The 21,621-nt window shown below is 36.8% G+C and overlaps 1 protein-coding gene across 1 annotated transcript in view; it reads right to left on the bottom strand.

Moving 5' to 3' along the window:
• Nucleotides 1-21,621, bottom strand: part of OTOGL (otogelin like) — a 140,667-nt gene that overhangs the window by 76,558 nt on the left and 42,488 nt on the right. The window contains exons 19-25 of the mRNA XM_045464048.1: nt 19,439-19,648; nt 16,814-16,979; nt 15,920-15,994; nt 13,296-13,348; nt 11,558-11,720; nt 7,218-7,325; nt 6,328-6,466 (exon numbers count right to left, since the gene is read on the bottom strand). Coding sequence (XP_045320004.1) covers nt 6,328-6,466; nt 7,218-7,325; nt 11,558-11,720; nt 13,296-13,348; nt 15,920-15,994; nt 16,814-16,979; nt 19,439-19,648 — 914 coding nt within the window. The remainder of the gene's footprint in view (nt 1-6,327; nt 6,467-7,217; nt 7,326-11,557; nt 11,721-13,295; nt 13,349-15,919; nt 15,995-16,813; nt 16,980-19,438; nt 19,649-21,621) is intronic.

The raw sequence follows: 21,621 nt of genomic DNA, 5'->3' as shown, positions 1-21,621 counted from the left end.
AAATTCATTGTAAAATGTTGTTTTTGATTACCTATATTTTTCTAAGAAGAAAGTCCATGGTTTTCATCAAATTTTAAAGTCCTTATCCCTCCAAAAGTTAAAAGCTACACTGCTCTAAGAGTGTTCTCACTAACTTGTAAAAGGTGGGAATTTCACCAGAAAAAAAATGTGGCATTTCTCTTTGAGCTCTGTATTCAATTTTCAAAGGCCTGCACACATTTCCTGAATTCTTTTCATTTTTAGACATATGGGTCAGTGTTTATTTTCAAAGTGAAAAAGTCTTTAAATACCTGGAAATCATATAGGTCTTATAAATTCTCTACACTCAGTGTTTCATATCACCAGCAATATGAATGCCAGCTCAATATTTCTTTTGGCTTGGCCAAATTCTTTCTGTCTTATATGTAATTACTATAGCCTAGTGCCAAGAGGATAGGTTTTCAATGAATAGTGTTGAAAAAGTAATTAATGTGTCCCTCTGTGACCCATTTTTCCTTCCTTCCTTCATAGGAACTGAGAGCTTTTGCTTCTTCTTAAACAATCCTTTTGCAAAGCATTGCTTACATTTTGAAAAGGAGAATAATAAAGGTCATTAGGATGATTATGGCATTGTACTCAAAAAAATCATGCCACATTTTCTGCCTTAATGAATGATTTTCAAATAAGAAAAAAATATGTAATTCAGGATTTCGTTTCGCTCGTCCTCTTGAGAAAAGTTATTTAGGTTATGGGATGTGAAAAGCCAGCTGAAAGGCTTTCTATTGCCATTACCTTTCTATTATTATTAATGAAAGTTCCTCAATGTTAGATTATTCTTTATATTAAACTCAGAATTTCCATGAAATATTCTATATTGTATGGTCTGTTTTGTAATATCATGTTATTGCTGACAGTAACTTGAGACAATATCAATTCCTAAGAGTCATGTTTCTATAATTTTCATTTCTAATGTATTTCAAGTTAATATTAGATTTGGAGATAATGCTATAGAGTTGCTAAGCAACATAGTAAGTAATGATTATAAAGCCAGAGGGACAAGGTCAACACCAGTGTGCCACATGGATTCCTCAAATCTTTTATTCTGAAGTACTACAAACATTTATAGAAAATATTCTCCCAACTGATTCCAAAACAAAATGTCAGCACCTCTCAAAGTAGAATATTATTTTACTCCACATGTCAGTCAATCTAAACACCTGTCTTAGCCCCTACCCCTTTTAAGGAAAACAATCCAACACAAAGTTTCTTCTGATATAGCAAACTTAGCAGCCATGTTTTCTGTCCCACAGCAGTTTGGATCCAAAGCAGTACATTCACCAATGGGCCAACAGAGTTTTTTGGTTTTGTTTTTGTTTTTTTGTTTTTTGTTTTTTTTTTAATGTGGAAGAGATTTATTGGGAAGACATTTTGAATTATAAAGAGGAAAAGTAGGCAGAGTCTGACACCTGTGAAGGAGAGAGAAAAGGAAAGAAAAGGAATTGAAGGAGAGAGAAAAGGAAGATTGGGTAGGAAGAGTCTCAGACAGCAGCACACTACCAAAAAAATTCTGGGCTGGCTAATAGGGAGTCTTTGAGCCGATGTCACACATCATGGGAGTGGGCAAGCATACTCATTTACTGTAACCCCACCATACTCATTCATTGGCTGGGAACAGCTTGAGGGAAGTGTGACTTCAGCAGGAACACAGTGGTGGATCCCATGGGGCAGCAGCCAGGGTTCTCAGTCAATTCTGCTTCCCATAAGAGGAGATTTGAATGATGCGTTTCCATTGCTGCTACATCATCTTTTGGAAGTCTTCAGGCTTTTTCATTAATTAGTGGTGGATATAAAGACCATAAATGGTCTTTCATGCTACCAAATTTTACCTATATATTTGACAGCTGTCATGAAACATGCTATGAAGTTAATAATATATGGTCTACATTCTGGAAAACAGTGTGGCATTTCCTCAAAAAATTTAAAATTTAATTACCTTACAACCCAGCAATAGCACTACTAGGAATTTATCTAAAGGATACAGGAGTGCTGATTCACAGGGGCACATGTTCCCCAGTGTTTACAGCAGCACTATCAACAATAGCCAAAGTATGGAAAGAGCCCAAATGTCCATTAACTGATGAATTGATAAAGAAGATGTGGTATATATATATATAACATGGGATACTACCAGGCGAAGAAAAAGAATGAAATCTTGCCATATGCAATAACATGGATGGAACTGGAGAGTATTATGCTAAGTGAAATAAGCCAGTGAGAAAAATACAGATATCATATGTTTTCACTTATGTGTGGAATTTGAGAAACTTAACAGAAGACCATAGGGGAAAGGAAGGAAAAATTTACAGAGAGGGAGACAAACTATAAGAGACTCTTAAATACAGAGAACAAACTGAGGGTTGATGGGAGTGGGAAAATGGGAGATGGGCATGGAGGAGGGCATTGTTGGGAGGAGCACTGGGTGTTGTATGTAAGCAATGAATCACAGGAATCTACTCTTGAAGCTAAGACTACCCTGTATACACTATATGTTAGCTAATGTGACAATAAATTATTAAAATAAATAAACGAACAAACAAAATATGGCTTAAAAATCAATACAGTGTACTTTTCATTTCCAGTTTCCATATTGGTTAGGTTCTGGGCCCCTGGGGCCACCTTTTTCTTTGGTAACAGGATTAACATCATCCAGAAATTTTGTCGCTGGTTCTTTCTCTAAATGAGAATCTTCTGGTGCATTAAAACAACCTTCTGGTAACTTTGGCTTCTTTAGAGATCATTTAACGGCTTTGGATTTTTCTCCTTGAGAACTCATTTTCTTCACAGAATGACTCAGAATGGGTGATCTTGCCACTCTCCACACTGTGGCTGGGATGCAGCCAGGCCACCCAGCTACCCCTGATACAATCATGGTACCAACTTGTGCCAACGGAGTTTAATGCAAGCATGAAAAAAAGACTACTTTAGTCTATTAGATTATCTCTCACACTTGAACCAGAAAATGGTGGGAATTTTTTAAAGTTTTTTTGTATTAAGATTTGAGGGTAAACAGACAGAAAGAGGATAGAAGGTAGAGTGGGGCTGAACAGACAAGAGCAAGCTTAAAATATAAGGAAGCAGAAACAATGAACTGATGCAAAAATAAAAGATACAGAAAAAGTTATACAAGCAGGCTGAGAAAGCAGAGAGTCGAGCAGTCACACAGACACTGGCCCAGTTTTATAAATGCCATCAGAACACCCATGAATTCCTGCTGCCTGGGAGCAAAACCATCTGTCAGTTGTCGCCTTTGTGAGGTGTACAGTCTTGTTCAAAGATTTCCTTGGGATGGGATTTCCCTTGGAGTTTTGCCCACAGGAGCCCCCTACTGTTGGGTCCCTGAAATAGCAGGCACCTAACCAGAATGCCATGAAAAGAAAACCACCCTGAGGTGCTTCATTACTGAGGAAATCTACCTGACAATACCCTGAAAAATAAATGAGTTGTAATGTAGTATCAGTTCCTCCCCCTCCATGAAACTTTCCTGCTTGCTGTTTCTCCAGTCAAAATCAGTTACATTCCAACAAGAGAGCTTTAATTTATCCCAGCCTTCTAGTTTCTTGTTTATTAATGACTTCTCCAAACATAAAACAATTGAGGGTAAAGCTAATGTCTTAACAATTGTACCCTTAGAGCTCCTAGCATAGAGGCATAGAGTGTAAATTTAAATATTTAGGAAAGAAAGAAAGAAAGAAAGAAAGAAAGAAAGAAAGAAAGGAAGGAAGGAAGGAAGGAAGGAAGGAAGGAAGGAAGGAAGGAAGGAAGGAAGGAAGGAAGAAAAAAGGAAAGAAAGAGAAAGAAAAAGAGAAAGAAAAGATAATTACTGGAAAGCTTATGCTATTAAGAGCTACTGAATATTTTTAGAAGGTTTTAATATATAGGGTGGTTTATCTAAGTAGGTGAACTATTACAATGCAAAGCAAATATTGAACCTTAATATCTAAGGTTAATAATGAAGATCAATCTGGGGTGCCTGGGTGGCTCTGTCAGTTAAGCATCTGACTCTGGATCTCATTTCAGGTCATGATCTCACAGTTGGTGAGTTCAAGCCCCATGTTGGGCTCTGCACTGACAGAGAGAAGCCTGCTTGGGATTTGGGATTTGGAATTCTCTCTCTCTGCCCCTCCTCCCATCTCTCTCTCAAAATAAAGAAATAAATTTTTAAAATATATTTCAGAAAAGAAAAAAATAATGACAACCAATCTTATGGATAAAATATCACAATGATATTTATTAATTTTTATAAAAATGTCCATTACAATATAGTGAATAATTCACTAGTGTAACTCTAATTAGTTATTAATAGTAAGTTTTTATTCTTTTTTTTAGGGTTTATTTATTTATTTTGAGAGAGACAGAGAGAGTATGAGTGGGTGAGGGGAGAGAGATAGGGAGACAGGGAGGGAATCCCAAGCAGACTCCAATGCTGGGTTCAAACTCATGAACCATGAGGTCATCACCTGAGCCAAAATCAAGAGTCAGAGGCTTAACTGACTGAGTCAGCCAGGCGCCCCAGTTTTTTTTCTCTTTAATTACCAAATTAAATACAGTAAAAGTCACATTCTGAAGTCTATTCTTTATAAACACTTTCTTTTTAAAAAAAACATTGTCGGTGTAAAAAAAAGAAAGTATACTTCTGCTTTGGCAGAAAAACAGACACATATAATTCTAGAACTTAGAAATTTAGACTTTTAATATTCTTCATATCTTAATCTTACTACATGAACCCTAAGGACAGATCTTAATCCAGATATTAAATTAGGGACCTAAATTTCATTGCTTACTAAAAGATTAGAAGCATGTCTCCTATGACATATCTTCTTATATAGAGGCAGACACATCTTATTAAAATTTGAAACTGAACATGAGGTATTGATTTTTAACAGAAAGATATAGTAGCAAATTAAAGTGATGATAGGAAATCAGGTTTTAAAAGTCTAAAAGCCAAACTTTAATGGCTCTTGCCTGAAAAATGGAATGCTGTTATAGTGCAGTGTCAGTAAAAGGAAAAAAAAAGAAAAAAAGAAAAAAAAAGGCTGCTCTAGTCATTCAGCATCAAACATAAGGACATACTTTCATTTCACCAGGAACCAGAGTTGACACAAATATTCTACTTGAAATGCTTTCTGCACAATCATTATTTTAAAAAGACGAGTAAACAGTATGATTTCTCTACCGTGAAGACAAATGAGAGATTAAGAAAAAGCCAGGCAGAGCATACAGCTCAAATAAGTAGTTAGTAATAGTTCACCAAAGGCCCATTATTTTGCAAAATGACTTGGGGGAGGAAAAAACAAATGTAAGGCATGATCCCAATCTTCTCAACTTTAGAATTTTCCTGGACAAATTTGGATCTATTCTTTAGGAAACTTAAAACTGCTCATAATGGAGGCTGGCTGAGAATATTTCCCAAATGGGAAATTTAATGGTTTAAAGCATAAGCAGGAGTTGTTTAAGTTTGGAACATTTTCAATTTTACTGTTCGTTTTCTATTTAATAGAACTAATATAAAATAGGAATGTGTCTACTTTGTGGAAATATGCTTAAAAGAACAAGATCACACACAAACCTCTAATAACATAAAAGCCTTACTCGGGGGAAAAAAAACATGCATTCAAGATAATCACAAGTTACCTTGCTGGAAGAAAAGATGTTATTTTCTTTATTCTTGTAAAGCTTCTTTCTGAAACTTACGTTTTAGATTTATAAATTTAATTCTGGAATCAGTGATGTTTAAATAAAATTCAGGTATAAAGAAAATCTAAGCGCACTAAACATGAGAAATTTTAAGGATTTTATCAGATATACAAAGCCCAGGGTTAACTGCAGGATAGCATCAAGATAACATGTCTAGAATTAAGAGTAATGTCTCTTTATTGCTATAACCATAAACAATATATATTATTCAATACTGGTTTGATGTCTTATATTTGTATTCACCAAACTAAGCCAATAAAAATAAATACGGCTGACATTTATTGAACACTTACTATATATCAAACATTATCTAAGAGATTTACATTCATTTATCTTATTTAATCCTAAGAACTACCCCCAGGAGACAGCTACAATTTTACAAATGACAAAACAGAAGCACAGAAAGTTTAAGAATTAGCCCATCACCCATAAAGAATAAACCTTAAGAATGAGTCAAGGGAATGTTTAAAATTGCTATAACTTTTGTAGGTTTTTTAAATGACATTTGGATTTGATATAGCATGTAGCAGCACACTTGTTTTTCACATTAAGTCTTCACACAAGTGCAAATAAAAGTACATAGTTGTGACATACCTTTATCAAAAATACTTGGCAATCACTGATATAGTCATATTCCAGTCCATCAAAAGAATGATAATGCCGGTCCCCATATATTGTGCACATGGCTGGGCATGGATAATATGTGCAATTGAACATTCCTCGTCGACAAACACTATCAAAAAAGAATGCCAGTTATCTTTCTAAGACATTTGGCTCTAATTAGTGGTTTTCAAGCAGTATAAACACTGTAAGGTTTGTATTCAAGAACATTCACTGAGCCCATGGCCCTTAGAAATATTGCCAGTTGGCTCAATAACATTTATTACACTGACAAGTTAAGCCTATATTTATCACTTTGTTTCAATATACTCTCAGACACCACAACCCAGCCTAAAAATTGTGCTTGGGTCATCTGATAAGAGATGCCAGAGTGAAAAATCAAATATAGTCCTGATGGCAGCAAAAAAGCCCACAATGCCATCTCCTATATTTCGATCAGTTTAAATACATTACACATGACATTGTTCAGGAGCTTGGAATTTGTTTCCACATTTTAAGGAAACTCTATTTCAGTTTTGTTTTGTGGTGTTGTTTTGGCTTATTTCCAAAAAGAAACATTTCCATTAAATGTGATCTTCTCTTTGGAATATTTATTACTTTCTTACAAACTTGAGATATTTTTACTAGTTAAATTTCCAAACTTTCACATTTAAGTTTTCTTCTGGGTTGAACAAATATGCCCCAAAATAATGGTATGATTCCACTATAGATAGTAACTCTCCACCAACTCCTGAATGCCTCTAAAATCTTATTTACTCCGCCTTGATTTGTTTTGTTGCTGAAGTCAGTCACATTAAGTAAATACAAAATGATCAACTACAATTGCTTAGGAAAAACGTTGTGAAATAAATGGATCTCATTACCAGGTATAACATGGTGTAGCAATCACTTCTCCCGAGAGGTACTCCCAATCTTTCCAGATGCATGGACAGCTTTCAGGAACATAACACTTTCCTTTGTGCTCTGCCATTCTTCCCAGTGAAGAAGTAAATACTATTTAGTATAAACTACTAATTTCAGTTTTTAAAAAATCAGCAATCTTGTCATATTCAACACCATCTATGTTCCTTACAGCTGCCACAGGCATGTTCCATCTGACCTATGATGGGGTCAGATCTAATCTTTATCTCCCTCTTTTCACACAGTACCTTGCCTATCATGGTAGTAAATAAAATGCCAGGCAAGTGATTGGATGCAATATTTTAACCTTTTTGGTATTGCTTAGCACCATAAAACAAAAACAGAAGCTTAAATTTCTGGTGACAGTGAGCTATTCTGAAAAGAACATTTAAAGAATAAGTGAGGGCTCCTTTTATTAATATTTGCTACTTAAAAGAAAACAATCTGTGGGGTCTAACGATTTTTCAATAAAATAGTAAATTGTGAGATAGATAACATTTTCTGTTGCAGGACAAAGAGAGTAATCAAAAGCTCCTTATGGAAGTGCTTAAATTTAAAAGCATGAGAATTTAGTTAAGATGTGCTTTGAATAAAAAGCATTACATGAAGTGTTTCACATTGTTGGTTATTAACATAAACTTTGATTGCTGGTTTCCTTTGATGTGTTATTTCCTTCTTGAAAGATTATCCCACAAAAAAGTTATCTTCAAGTATCTATGAAATATAAAATTAAATCTCATAATCTCAAATGAGAATTAACTTTGTTGAATTTTCAAAATATTTTGATATGAAGATTAAATACGTATTATATATGATATATATTCCAATACTCTTAGTATAAATATATACATATATTTTTAATATTCTTAAAATCTTTTCTCAAGAATTTATTTCATAAACAATAATAAAATATTACTAATAAAATTTAAATTATAATAATATAACTATAATATAATAATTTAAGGGGCAAGTGGGTGGCTCATCTGACTCTTGATTTCGGCTCAGCTCATGATCTCACAGTCGTGAGCTTGAGAGCTGAGCATGGGGCCTGCTTAAGATTCCCTCTCCCTCTTCCTCTGTCCCCACCCCTCATGCGCGCTCTCTATCAAAAAAATAATGGCAAGCTAATAAAAACAAATAGCTACTAAAAATAGACAAACTATATGAAGATTTTTTCTGAATTTGCTTTAAAATGTTATAATTCAGGGGCGCCGGGGTGGCTCAGTGGGTTAAGTGTCCTACTTCAGCTCAGGTCATGATCTCATGACTCAGGAGTTTGAGCCCTGCATCGGGCCGTATGCTGACAGCTCAGAGCCTGGAGCCTGCTTCAGAGTCTGTGTCTCCCTCTCTCTCTACTCCTCTCCTACTCTCACTCTGTCTCTCTCTCTCTCTCAAAAATAAAATTATTTTAATATTTTAATTTTTCAAAAATAAAATAAAATGTTATAATTCAATGCTATCAAAATTAACACAGAAGTCAGGAATCCTGAATTCTTGCCTCTTCTCTCGAATAGAAATGATGCCATTTGTTTCCTTCTCTGCTTTCACTCTCACATCTCTTCTAGCACAGCACTGTAACTCCTTATTCAATGTACATGTTGTCCGTTAGACTTCAAGCTCCACTGGGGAAGACCATGAGTATCTTGATGATTGCGTCCCAATGTCTAGCATAATACCAGACACTCAGTTGTTGAGTGAAGGTGAATAAATGAACCTATCTCTATAAATGCTGTGTTATCTCATTTAGATTTCTCCCTCCAGACAACAGAGTCCTACAGTCTGCATTTTCTCAGCTCAAACCTCCCAAACTTCTAGCCATTTTCCTTGGGCATTGCCATGTCTCCTCTGCCTGGAAAACCCTTCTCCTCCCTTGCTCCTCCTGAAAAACTTCTCATCATTTAAAACTTAGTTTATTGCAATCTTTTACGTCCCACACTCCCTATACATAGAAATTTATAAACACATTTACTTTACTTCATTTCATCGCAATGAATCCTCCAATGCAAGTACTTCGTTAAATGTCTTGCAAAGATAATAAAATCAACAGCACAAACTAATATTTTTGAGTGCTTTCTACGGCCCAGACACTGTTCTAACCACTTTAAATAGAGCACTAACTCACCTAAACCTAGTGACAATCCCATAAGGTAGATTCTGTTGTCATCGTATAAATGTATTTTAGTAGCGCCCCCCTACGACACGGTAGCTCAACACAGTGTGCCACACATGAGTACCGTATGATGGTGCACTGCACATACTCCACCCCCGTGAAATAGATATCTGTATGTACATTTTAAAAAAGAGGAAACTGAGATTCCAGGTGGTTAAGTCACTTGCCCTGAGATACTTCAGCCAATAAGGAGAGCCAATGTTTGAACCCATTTCTGTATGACTCTTTCCACTCTGTTACTTTCTATTTCTTTAATCCACAGTGATTTCTAAGCTGAGGTCTGAGGATTTTTCAGACTCAATAAATTGCTGTCATGATGACGAGCTCCACGAAAACTGGTGACACCAGGTTTATTGCCCTAAAATAAGCCAGCCAAGATCATATGGAAGACAATCCAAATAGTATTACCATGAATAACTTTATAACAGAAAGTTCTATGTAATAAAATTATTTCCAAATCATTCAGAGGCCTCTTAGTTAATTCCAACTATATTTACTTCAATATAAGACGACAAGGTGGGAGAAAATTTCTTTAATTTTTGTAATGAAGTTGCACAAGTAAATAAATAAATCATCGTTAAACTAAAAGTCAAAGGTAACAGTAAATAGATAACAATAAATAAATAATGGCATCAGCTGCAAACATATGAAAGAAAATTAGGATGCAGCTTTATCTAATCATCCATACATCCTTGAGTCACAATCAAATCAAATAAATGAAGCAATGTTGTAGGTTTCAATTATTTTAGCATAATAATAGTTATATTTCCCTTGCCCTTTTTACTAAAATGTCTTCCTCGCTCAGCTGCTCTATAACTTGATTTTTACCTGCCTTTATTTTCCCATGCATGGGCAGTCATTCTTTCAATCTCTTATGTCCTTCCTTTCTAAAGAGACTGGTACATTCCCAAGTCACTTGACTCTTTTACCTATTCCAGATGGGGACCATTTAGACAAATGCAACTCTCTTGAGAAACAGTCCACAAAACCTCTTTCTTCTTTGCTCATGGTTTACACAAACTGAGCTCAGGAATCCCTCTGTGTGAATATATTCACCAAGGAAGAATGGGTGACCTGTTTGCCTTAGGTGGCCTCTCTCTATGCACTGCTTCAATTCACTACCAGAAGACGGAAGGCCAGTGAGACTAGATGTTATATGTGCCTGTGAAGAAGCTGATAGCTGCCAGATTCTGTATGTGCTTTTCCTGTGTACAAGGTATTACTGCCACTAAAGAAATTACAAAGATAGTAGTAGACACACACCATATCTCACAAACCTAACAGCTTAAAAGAAACTTGCGGAATAATCACTCAGCCAACGTCAGCAGAGCTGGGATTTGAACTCTGGTGTGTTTGAAGCCAGAGTTCCCACTATTACCCACTGCCCTATGTAGCCTCAACACACCAGTTTCTGTAACATCTATTAAATAAAACATTAGCATCACTATCATAACTTAACTTCAACGACATTAACAGCACCACAGAATACACAAAAAGATATGCACTTAAAGTATTTTGAATGGACACTGGGTCACTATCACTTTCCCAAAATTGCAGTTAAACCAGGAGATAAATGCCAAGTCCATCCTGATATGAATCCTCTCCTCAATTCTTTGTATTACTTTAATAATATTGTATATATAACATATGTGTGACATATTGAATCATTTGTTATATGTCGTATGTAGTATTTAAAATATAGGGGCGCCTGGGTGGCGCAGTCGGTTAGGCGTCCGACTTCAGCCAGGTCACGATCTCGCGGTCCGGGAGTTCGAGCCCCGCGTCAGGCTCTGGGCTGATGGCTCAGAGCCTGGAGCCTGTTTCCGATTCTGTGTCTCCCTCTCTCTCTGCCCCTCCCCTGTTCATGCTCTGTCTCTCTCTGTCCCAAAAATAAATAAACGTTGAAAAAAAAAATTTTTTTAATAAAAAATAAAAAATAAATAAAATATAACATATGTGATATATTACATGAGTATAACAAAATAATTACAATAGTCTCCTAGTTACCAACTCAAAGTTAACCACCAGGCAGATCAACAATTTTAGCTATGTTTATAAATAATGTTATTAAGAGCTCTTGCATTTTCTGTCAAATCCTGAATTCTCTGTTTTTTGTTTAAAAAAGAGACTTACCCTGGAGCACAAACACAGCCACTTATACAGGGTGAGGATGGGGCACAAGTGAAGTTCATGGCCAGGTTTGCGCATGTAGTCTCACAATTTACACCACCAGCTGGCAATTCAGGGTCAGGAAATCTGCAGTCAAAATACACTTTTCCCTCGGGACAGGCATGAACTTTAGAGAAAAAGGCACAGATAAAATACCCTTAGCATTGTATTTCCTCCACAGACAAATAACCATATTGGCATGCATTTGTCATCAAAGCAGAATTCACCATAGAATATCTTACCAGTTATTATTAGATGATGCTCTGACTCTGTAATGTTTGTTTGAGGAGCTTACAAACCTTTTCTAGGAAGACTCTTTTGTCTCCTAAATGTTTAAAACCTATTTTGAGTTTGAAAATCTTAACTGCCTTCCCCAAAGCAATAATTATGTAATTTTCTGAGGTCAAGAAACAGGGTATTTTGATTAATCCAAACATACATTTTCAATTTTGGGGGGACTGGTAATATAATACACTGAAGCTCTTACAAAGCTGTGTATTTACAATGAACACATAATACTTTTAGATCTTACTCCACCTCTGAGTCATTATTTATATCAATCCTCACTATACTGTAGAAGTGCAGAAGTAAACATAATTATAGACAGGGTAAGGGCTACATATTCTTCCAGAAAGTTTTTGGGCTCAGAGGGATTAAACAAGCTCCCTTGTTTGGGGCCAATAGGATCAAATCTTGTGCATTCCTCTGTGAGAAGTCTGGCCACCTGCATTTTCCCCTCTTTATTCTCAGCCACACTGAAGCAAATGGGACAAGAAAAGGATGGCCCAGTTGTTACTGAGTATGTGTGGTCCTTGAACATACCCTGTAAAGAAGCCTAGATAGCTTCTAGTTAGCTTGAATCCTTATCATTATGCAAATCCAGGGCCTATAAATCAAGGCTAATTTATAATAGCATATACAAGACCATGCAAATAAATAACAAAACAATAGCTCCTTTTTATCAGTCTAGACGCTGTTATAAGCAATGAAAGTAGTGTTGTTTATGATTTCCCTAGAATTTCTGAACAGTAACTAATAATTTGAGGCATTATGGTGAAAATAAATAATTTATAGGGTGCCCTAATAGATAGGATTTTCAGGAATGATTAGCAAGTGTTAAGTGGGATTCTAAATAGAGATGGAAGTAGATGTCATCTTAGAAGACATTTTTCATTAATGGCTGCTAGTCCTAGAGTCCAAGAACCAGTGGCAATGACATCACCTTGGTCATAAGCAGAGATGTAGAGTCTCAGACATCATCCCTGACTTGCTGGATCAGAATTAATGTTTTACCAAGGTCCCCAGGTGATTGTGTACACATTAAATCTGAGAAGTCCTGGTCTAGTTTGGCAATTACTGCTCCACAAGTGGGTTCCAACAGGTACCTGGATACATATGCCTAAAGCCCTCCATGCACCTGAGGTGGTTCTGGGGTAGGCAGCATCTAGGCAACAACATCCCCTAGGTGGATCAGCTCTGCCCCTCAGCAGCCTTGCAAGGTCACCCCAGGATGTCCTACAATTATTATAATTATGAAAGTGAAAAAAGTTAGGAAGCACTGGAGCACCATATTGAGGAATATTCCCAAGACTATATTCATGCACATTGGCAAGGAAGGCTGTGATGGATTTATGATTTCCAGAAAAATGGCAGCAGTGTTGGAGCTGCATCCTCTTTAAGGAGAACATCTACTAGATCTTACCAGTAGAGGGCGTTGCTGGCTCATCACATTTCACAGTCCCATTTGAGCACTGGCTAGTAGAAGCAAACAAATAGTTAATTCATGAAGCCACAACTCAGTTTTTTCTGTATTTCAAAAACAATCAAATACGTGTTTGGCTTAGGTCCAAACTGAAGCTTGATCCAAACTTCAGCTCCAACACTGAAGAGAGCTATTTCAGTTCAATATTTATCAAACATGTATGTGTGGGGCACTGCAATGGGCATGGGGGATACAAAAACCGAAAGTCATAGCCTTTACCCAAGTGCTTATGTTCTAATAAGAAAGGAACACATATAAATAAATAATATATGCAGTGTGACATATGCAACATGGAAATATGTTTAAGATACAGAAGTAAAGCACAGAAAAATGTCTTAAAATCTGTGGGCAACTGACATCAAGACAGTCAAAGAAGGTAAAGTCGGGACAGTTTTAAAGAATGGATGGAGGTTATGATATGGATAAAGCAGGAAGGCTATGGCACTCAGAGGAGATGTGGTACAAAGCCACATGTGGTAGAACGGTGTTCCGTGTAACACAGTACAACGCAAGAAGTGACAGGAGACGTAGGTGGCAAAGAGGCAAAGGCCACCTCCATTAAGACGCTAAGACTTTATTTATCCCGGAGACCTTAAGTGGAGAAGTAATATGGTTGGTTCCAGTTCTAGAAAACTCATTCTGGCAGCAATGTTGAAGATAGAGTGGAGTCACATTCTCCTTGCAAATTAGGATCTAAATTCAGGGCATACGGCAAAGCAAATCAAGCAAGATTAATCTTGAAAATCCCTTAAGAAGGTATCACTTAATTATATCTCAATGTAAAAAAGAAATCAAGATAGTAAACAAACACATCATTTCTGAATAACTCCAACATAGACAGTTTTTACTTCAGCTTTGGACCAGATCATGTGTTCTATATTTGAGCCCAGATGAAGAAGCAGACTAACATACATGGCCATATCACATGAAAACTGTGTTTGTGCATCATGTAACACTGAGATGACACTCAGAGCTATGATTTACTCACACTGTGCATGACAGAGAGGAACTGAGACATACAGATCTCAGGGCAACAGATCCTGGTCTTCCGTATCATACTCTCTCTGGGACATAGGCTTTTTGAGAGGAACGGTACGTGAGGTCACTACACTAATGGATTTTTGTTTTCCTTATTGAGGTGGGATGGTTCCTTTTGCCAAGTTTACTGAAATAAATCCAATTACTTTAAATTCTAAACAGATATAACACTGAGGTAATGTGGAAGGGGGCAAGACTAGAGGCAAGAAAACCAGGTGGAAATGTCCAAAAAAGAGACAGTGAGAGACATTGCTAGCAAGTAGGGTTGGGAATGAGGGAAGGAATTTCACCCATATCCAGAAAGTAAAAAGTCCACTGTGGTTGGCAGTTACTGGCTGGAAATGTTGAGCAGGAGGAAAAAGTCAAAAATGGCTCCCAAATTAGTTTGGGAAACTGGCCGGTAGCAAAACCTAGGAGAGGAAGATTCAAGAGCAGATTGCCTTTGTGTCTTGATCGAGGGATGGTAGGAAGGGAGATGGAGACAACAATAAAGGTAAATTGACCATAAACAGCATTCTGCCATAGATACAAAATAAGCTGCCGAGCAAAGCGGTCAATGGAGCAAGCTCTGCAGAGCCAGGTTTCCCAGAATTGAAAATCGGCTCTGTTCCCAAGTTGTTTAACTGCCTGTGCCTCATTTTCCTCACGTGTACACTGGGGCTAAAGCCCGAGCAGTGCCAATCTCTGAGGGGTACAGTGATGAGTGTTTTAGTAATAGACATAAAACGTGTAGAATGGCACCAGGACTGCAGAACGTGCACAGAAACGGCCAGGTGACATTATTATAATCGTTACTGTTACTATGATCTTCTGTCAGGTGTTCCTCTGGTGCCACTGAAAGAGGGAGCTTAGGAGTTGGATGAAAGTAAGTGTGGACTGCTGCACGGATGTGTCCTCATTTTCAACCAACAGGTTACAACAGGAAAGCGTGTTAGCCATGAATAAGTGTTATCTTACTAGGATCAACGTCATTAGGGAGGGGGTTCACTGACTCCAGTGTGTGATGTGGTTCAGGCCAACTGAAACCTCTCAGCAACTTGCCATACTTCTATCCGAGAACCAAATTAATTAAAGGGCTTCCATGTTGCTTCAATTCGTAACTGTTTTCTGCAGTTATGAGCATAAGACTTGGGCATTCTCTGCTGAAATGTAAGAGATATCTGTATGGCTTAGGGGCTCCTGAGGGGCTCAGTCGGTTAAGTGTCTGACATCGACTCAGGTCATGATCTCACGGTTCATGGGTTCGAGCCCCACATCGGGCTCTGTACAGACAGTGCAGAGCCTGGAGCCTGCTTGTCTCCCTCACTTTCTGCCCTCCCCCACTTGTGCTCTGTCTCTCTGTCTCTCTCTCTGTCTCTCAAAAATAAAAATAAAACATTAAAAATTTTAAAAATATATGGCCTAAAAGGCCACATTAAAGTTATCTGTATATTTGAAATTACAGAAGTCACATTTAAATTTACAGTTTTGATTAAAAAATTGTATTAGTACATGTTGTCAAGTACATCCCCATCATTAAAATCTACCATAAGCCCGACGGTGTTGGGATGAGCTCCCCAGGTTGATAAACGCTGCCCCTATAGTGACACCGGCAGTGAAATCTGTAATAATAAAAAAAAAAAGGTTAAGTTAATAAAATAGGATATAAATTAAAAAAAAACACTAAAATCAAGCAGACATTATGCTCTGAATTGGTAACTCTGGGGCATACTCTAAAGATGACATTATTCTAGGAGCTGGCATGCAATTCTGTTATATGAATGGTAGGAACTGGTTACATCTAGAGTCCTGTGTACTTCCAGATTGTATTTTCTATAGTACAAATTATGTAACGTCTTAGTCACAGTGCAGACTGTGTTGTTTCCGTCGCAAAAAAAAAAAAAAAAAAAAAAGTCCCTGAATGCACTTCAGAGAAAAACAATTGATACATCATTTCAGCTTATAAGACAAAAGCCTATATCTCACATGAGATCGGAGGAATTTCTGAGTCCTGATAGACAGTCCAATCTTGCTCCTAAAAGCACTGTCACATGACTGTGAAACAAACTTTGTTATTAATTTTGATATGGTTAAAACAAGTAGAAATAAACTTTGGGATGAACCATCACATTTCTTAGCTCTTCCTGCGACTAGTAAACATGTACCGGGTTAAAAAAAAAACAAGTAAGTAAAGGCAAAGACATTAAGAAACATTAATGAAACAACTCACATGCAGATCTTTGCATATACGCACACTTATTTTAGGGAAAAAGTAGCTGTTCAATAGTGGAGAAAATTTATTTTCCAGTAAATGGTGCTGAGTCAATTAAATTTGAAAAAAAGAGAGAGAGAGAAATGAAACAAGCATGAAACTCCATTTAACCTGTTGGGAAAAAGGAGAGAGAAACACTGGATCCTGCCCACCCATTCCGGTGACTTACATGGGCACGCAAAAGCTAAGCGTGTCTTCATAGTATTTGCCTTCAGGACAGTTGCAGCCCTCCGCACAGTCATCATTACACTGCTCAGGGGCAGCAAGAGTTGTGCAGGAGCGGCGGCAGAAGGAAGAGCAGTGATGGTACAGCATTCCCTTCTGACACACGACCCCTAGGACGAAGGAACATCAGTTGAGAAGAATTGTCACAGGGTACGGAGGCATTTACGCTGGGCTCTAGGTCTATGATAGACATAAGTTATGAAAAACAAAGATATATTACATCAATAAGCTTAGAACATTATAGAGGCTTGGAACAGAAACAATAAACAAATAAGCAAATAGATAAATAAGCAAATAAATAAATAAAATGCTTACAACTGACCCTTGAACAACACAGGTTTGAACTATGTGCGTTCGTCTACCTACACTTGGATTTTTTTCAACAAATACAGAATAGTAGTAAATGCATTTTCTTTTCTTTATGATTTTAACATTCTTTTCTCTAGCTTTTTTTATTGTAAGAATATACTACATAATACATACACAAAATGTGTGTTTATTGACTGTTTATATTATCAGTAAGACTTGTGGGTAAGAGTAAGTGATTAGTAGCTAAGTGTTCGGGAGAGTCAAAAATTATAGTGGTTTTTGACTGTGGGTGGGTGGGAGATCAGTGCCCCTCACTCCCACGTTGTTCAATGATCAACTGTATTTGCCTCAATAGGAGTGGAACAGACGTATCCTCTTTTGAAACGGTTTTAATGTGACATTCCCTAACAGTCTTTAATAGCCTATACCATATTTTTTAATATTTAAGGTATTTTACATGTCCAAATAACCTTCCTGATGTCACATTTTAGATGTATTCACTGTTATATTGACATCATCCTGTTGGTGACATTATTTAAACCTAAGTAAACTGTAAGTCTCCTACAAATAAGGCAAAACTTGACTTAAATGATCCATACTCATAGCTTTTATTTTTCACTATCTGAATTGTGTTCATACTTTTTTTCTAAATCTTTCCAATATCTCTTTAGATCAAACCAAAATTAGGCAAACTAAAATAATCTAAAAACACACCTTTAAAAATAAAACCTAGAAAACGCTGGATAAAACATAATTGAAATTATGTTAAATGTATAACTGATCTTGTGAGGAAAACAATGGGGGAGGGCTCATCTCCTCAGGTACCACATGAGAAGAGGGAAATAAAATCCAGAATTTAGAGGAAAGAGGGATAATGGGTCCAAGTAATCTTGAGCCTTATATTTAACTCATGTGGAAAAGAAAATGAGAGCTTATCCTTCACAAAGCAAGGGAGGAACTGGGAGAACTTTAATTTGGACCCTCGGGTCCTCAGCTGAGAGCTGTACTAGAGCAGAGATCAGCAAACTTTTTCTGTAAAGGGCCAAATGGTAAATGGCCTCAGCTTTGCAGGTCATACTGTCTCTGTCACAGCTATTCAACTCTGCCCTTGTAGCTCAAAAGCAGCCATTGACAATGTGTAAACCTATGGGCAATACTCTTTATTTACAAAAACATAGAAAGCCAAAGGGTGTCATTTGCCAACTCCCGGACTAGAAGAAATCTGATCATAGTACAGGAAGATACCAGGAAAGCTTCTCTAATTCTGTGGGGCCTATGATGAAATAAAGTTATCCTCTGAGAAATCAAATCCCAGATCTACAACCTGTACAGTGTGGCATAGGCATCTACATTACTTTTATACTGACATTATTTTTGTCTTAGAAAACCCAAGCTGAGAAATTAATATCAAAACTGGCCAGTGATACCCCTGGAGTGATAGGAAAAAGTTTTATGAAACATTTAGGGGGAGGGGGTGGAGAAAGTGATGGTCCTAAAATCCAGGTCATAAAAGATACTAAAAGGGGCAGGGTAGATTAACAAAGATTAACTCATAAAAAATTATAGAACGCATAAAGAAAGGAAACAGTCGGGGCACCTGGGTGGCTCAGTTGATTAAGCATCTGATGTCAGCATCTGATGTCAATCTTGATGTCAGCTCAGGTCACAGTCTCACGGTTCATGAATTCAAGCCCCCCATCAGGCTCCACACTGACAGTGCAGAGCCTGCTTGGGATTCTCTGTCTGTCTGTCTCTCTCTCTCTTTCATTAATTAGTTAATTAATTAAATAATTTAAAAGAAAAAGAAAGGAAACAATCTACCATGAATGAGACAACAGACACCAAAACCATGAGATAATTACCTGTCGTATAACTTACCTATTTTACTACAAATCACCTGTGTTACCATATCACATAATGCTTTTCCATACTTCCCAATACTTAGATATGACATTTCTATGATAATTTTTTTTAATTTTTCACATTATTTCCATTCCATACCTCAAACCATGCAGTTACAACTCTAATAATGCTCATATTAAAAACAGCAAAAAAAATTATTGGTGTCTTATCCAATATACATCCAATTTTAAGAAATGAAGTATTTCATTTGTTTTTCAGGTTTGCACACTATACTCATATTCCAAATATCTTAGGTGACACTGGCCTTTCTTTTAAAAAGAAAAAAACAGTAATTACCAACACAAAAATCTCTAAAGTGTCATCTGATCATCTTTATCTGTGCCATTATCATACTCACCACAGAATGAAATCTGAGCTCTGAAATCGATGCTGATACCACGCTGGCCACAGAGGTAGGCATAGTGGGCAAGAGCATTGCATAGACAGGCGCTTCCACACTTGCATGCATCATGGCGGCACAGCTGAGAGTACAGCCCCGGGCTAATGTAGATGTGGCAAGGAGCAAAGAGCTCCTGGTGGATAACATCACAGTGTGCTGCGTATCCAACTAACAAACAAAAATACATACATACATACATACATACATAACAACAACAACAACAAAAACATCAGCACCTCATTTACTAGTCTAGATCTTACCCTTAAGTACCAAATTCCAGAACTATCCAAGCATCTTGCTTTCCTAGATGTACTGAATTGCCTATTATTTTCAACAAGAGCCAATATTTTCCATTTATACCATTTTGTGGTTTATCTTTACTTATAATAATATTGGTGGCATCACTGAATCCATATTTAATAATCTTTTAGCAAAAAAATATTGTGCTATACCTGAATAATATGAGTTACAGAAGGGCCAATATAAATGGCCACAATCACCCCATTGCCCAAGGACCATCATAGAAAATCACCCCAATTCTGCTATAAAGAATTGGTGAGTACTGGAAGGCTTATCTCCAGACAGTCACACACAATAATAGTGGTGCCAGATTGTAGATGCTATGGCAACTCCCTGAAATACACAATTATCCAGGAAGGATTGGGAATCATCTCATTCCAACAAAGTCTCTGGGGTAAATGGTAATGTGCCAGTTGCCATATAGTCATTGAATGCAATGTCTGCACAGGACACAATGGACAGAGCACAATGTCTGACAACAATGTTTGATAAATGAATCTATGAATGCATGAATAAATGAATAATGAATAGAAATTAGGGGTTGGGCCACATACTAAAGGCTATGAAATATAGGTCTATGTAATCACTTCTTGAAATCTCTTGACTTTTCCCTTGAGAATGACCAAATAGAATCATAGGAGTAACCAAGTTTGACACAGCAATCTAGATCCCATCTTTCTCCAAAAAAAAAAAAAAAAAATCATCCATAAAAATGAATGAAGTCTTGCCATTTGCAATGACATGGGTGGAATAGAGAGTATTATGCTAAGCAAAATAAGCCAGTTAGAGAAAGACAAATACCATATGCACACAGGATAATGCACACAGGAGCCAAAAAAAAGAGAGGCAAACCAAGAAACAGACTCTTAACTCTAGAGAACAAACTGAGGGTTACTGGAGGGGAAATGGGTGGGGGGAAGGGTTAAATAGGTGATGGGTATTAAGGAGGGCACTTGTGATGAGCACAACAAGGGTGTTGTATAGAAGTGACTAAATTCTACACCTGAAACTAATATTGCACTATATGTTAACTGGCTGGAATTTAAAAGAAAAAAAACACCTGAATGTATTTTGTTGCATATTTTAAATATACTTATTTTGGTAAGGAAACACATGGTAATTGTCTGAGTATTATATTTTTGCACTGTATACGAAAATAAGTAACTTAGACTATAACAGCATTGTGTTGGCATGCATTCTTCTAATCCCCAGGAATGCCAAAGCAAAGCAATACATCAGTGGGGCTTTTACCGTGTGCCTTAAGGATTTGTAGATCAAAAAATATTCCTACTAACATTAAGTAAAAGGGTGATTCAAGAAGATCCTTGTGAAAAAATATCCTTTAGAATTATTGGCTTTTATTTATTTTCCTTTCTCTGGGGATTTTTCTAAATTTACCTATTTGAAATTTTTAAAGTAGGTCATGACAAAGTTGAAGAAGGATTATATCTAAAATATATGTCATAGAAGACATGAGATAGGGGGATAAAAGTGATAAAATATATACGTAATAAAATGGCATGTAACAGGGAGGTCATAAAGAAAAGACCAGAGGGAAATTGAATTTGCCATTTGGACTCTGCTCCAGCTTTTACATGTTATTAAAAAACAAAAAATAAAGTTGCTGAAATATCAAAGAGAGAATTGAGAAAGTTAGAAACAAACTGAGCAAGACTAATTGAAGGAGAAGGGAATCTATTAGTAGACATTTTAAGACAGAATAGGGGGGAGAGAATCGTTGAATGGGAGTGAGATTAAAAGTATTGAATTATAGGGGCAACTGGGTGGCTCAGTCAGTTAAGCATCAGACTCTTGACTTCAGCCCAGGTCATGATCTCACC

This window comes from Leopardus geoffroyi, chromosome B4 (genome assembly GCF_018350155.1).
Source record: "Leopardus geoffroyi isolate Oge1 chromosome B4, O.geoffroyi_Oge1_pat1.0, whole genome shotgun sequence".
NCBI classification, from domain to species: Eukaryota; Metazoa; Chordata; class Mammalia; order Carnivora; family Felidae; genus Leopardus; species Leopardus geoffroyi.
Note: the sequence above shows the minus strand (reverse complement) of the source record. Positions and strands in the feature narration are given on the sequence as shown.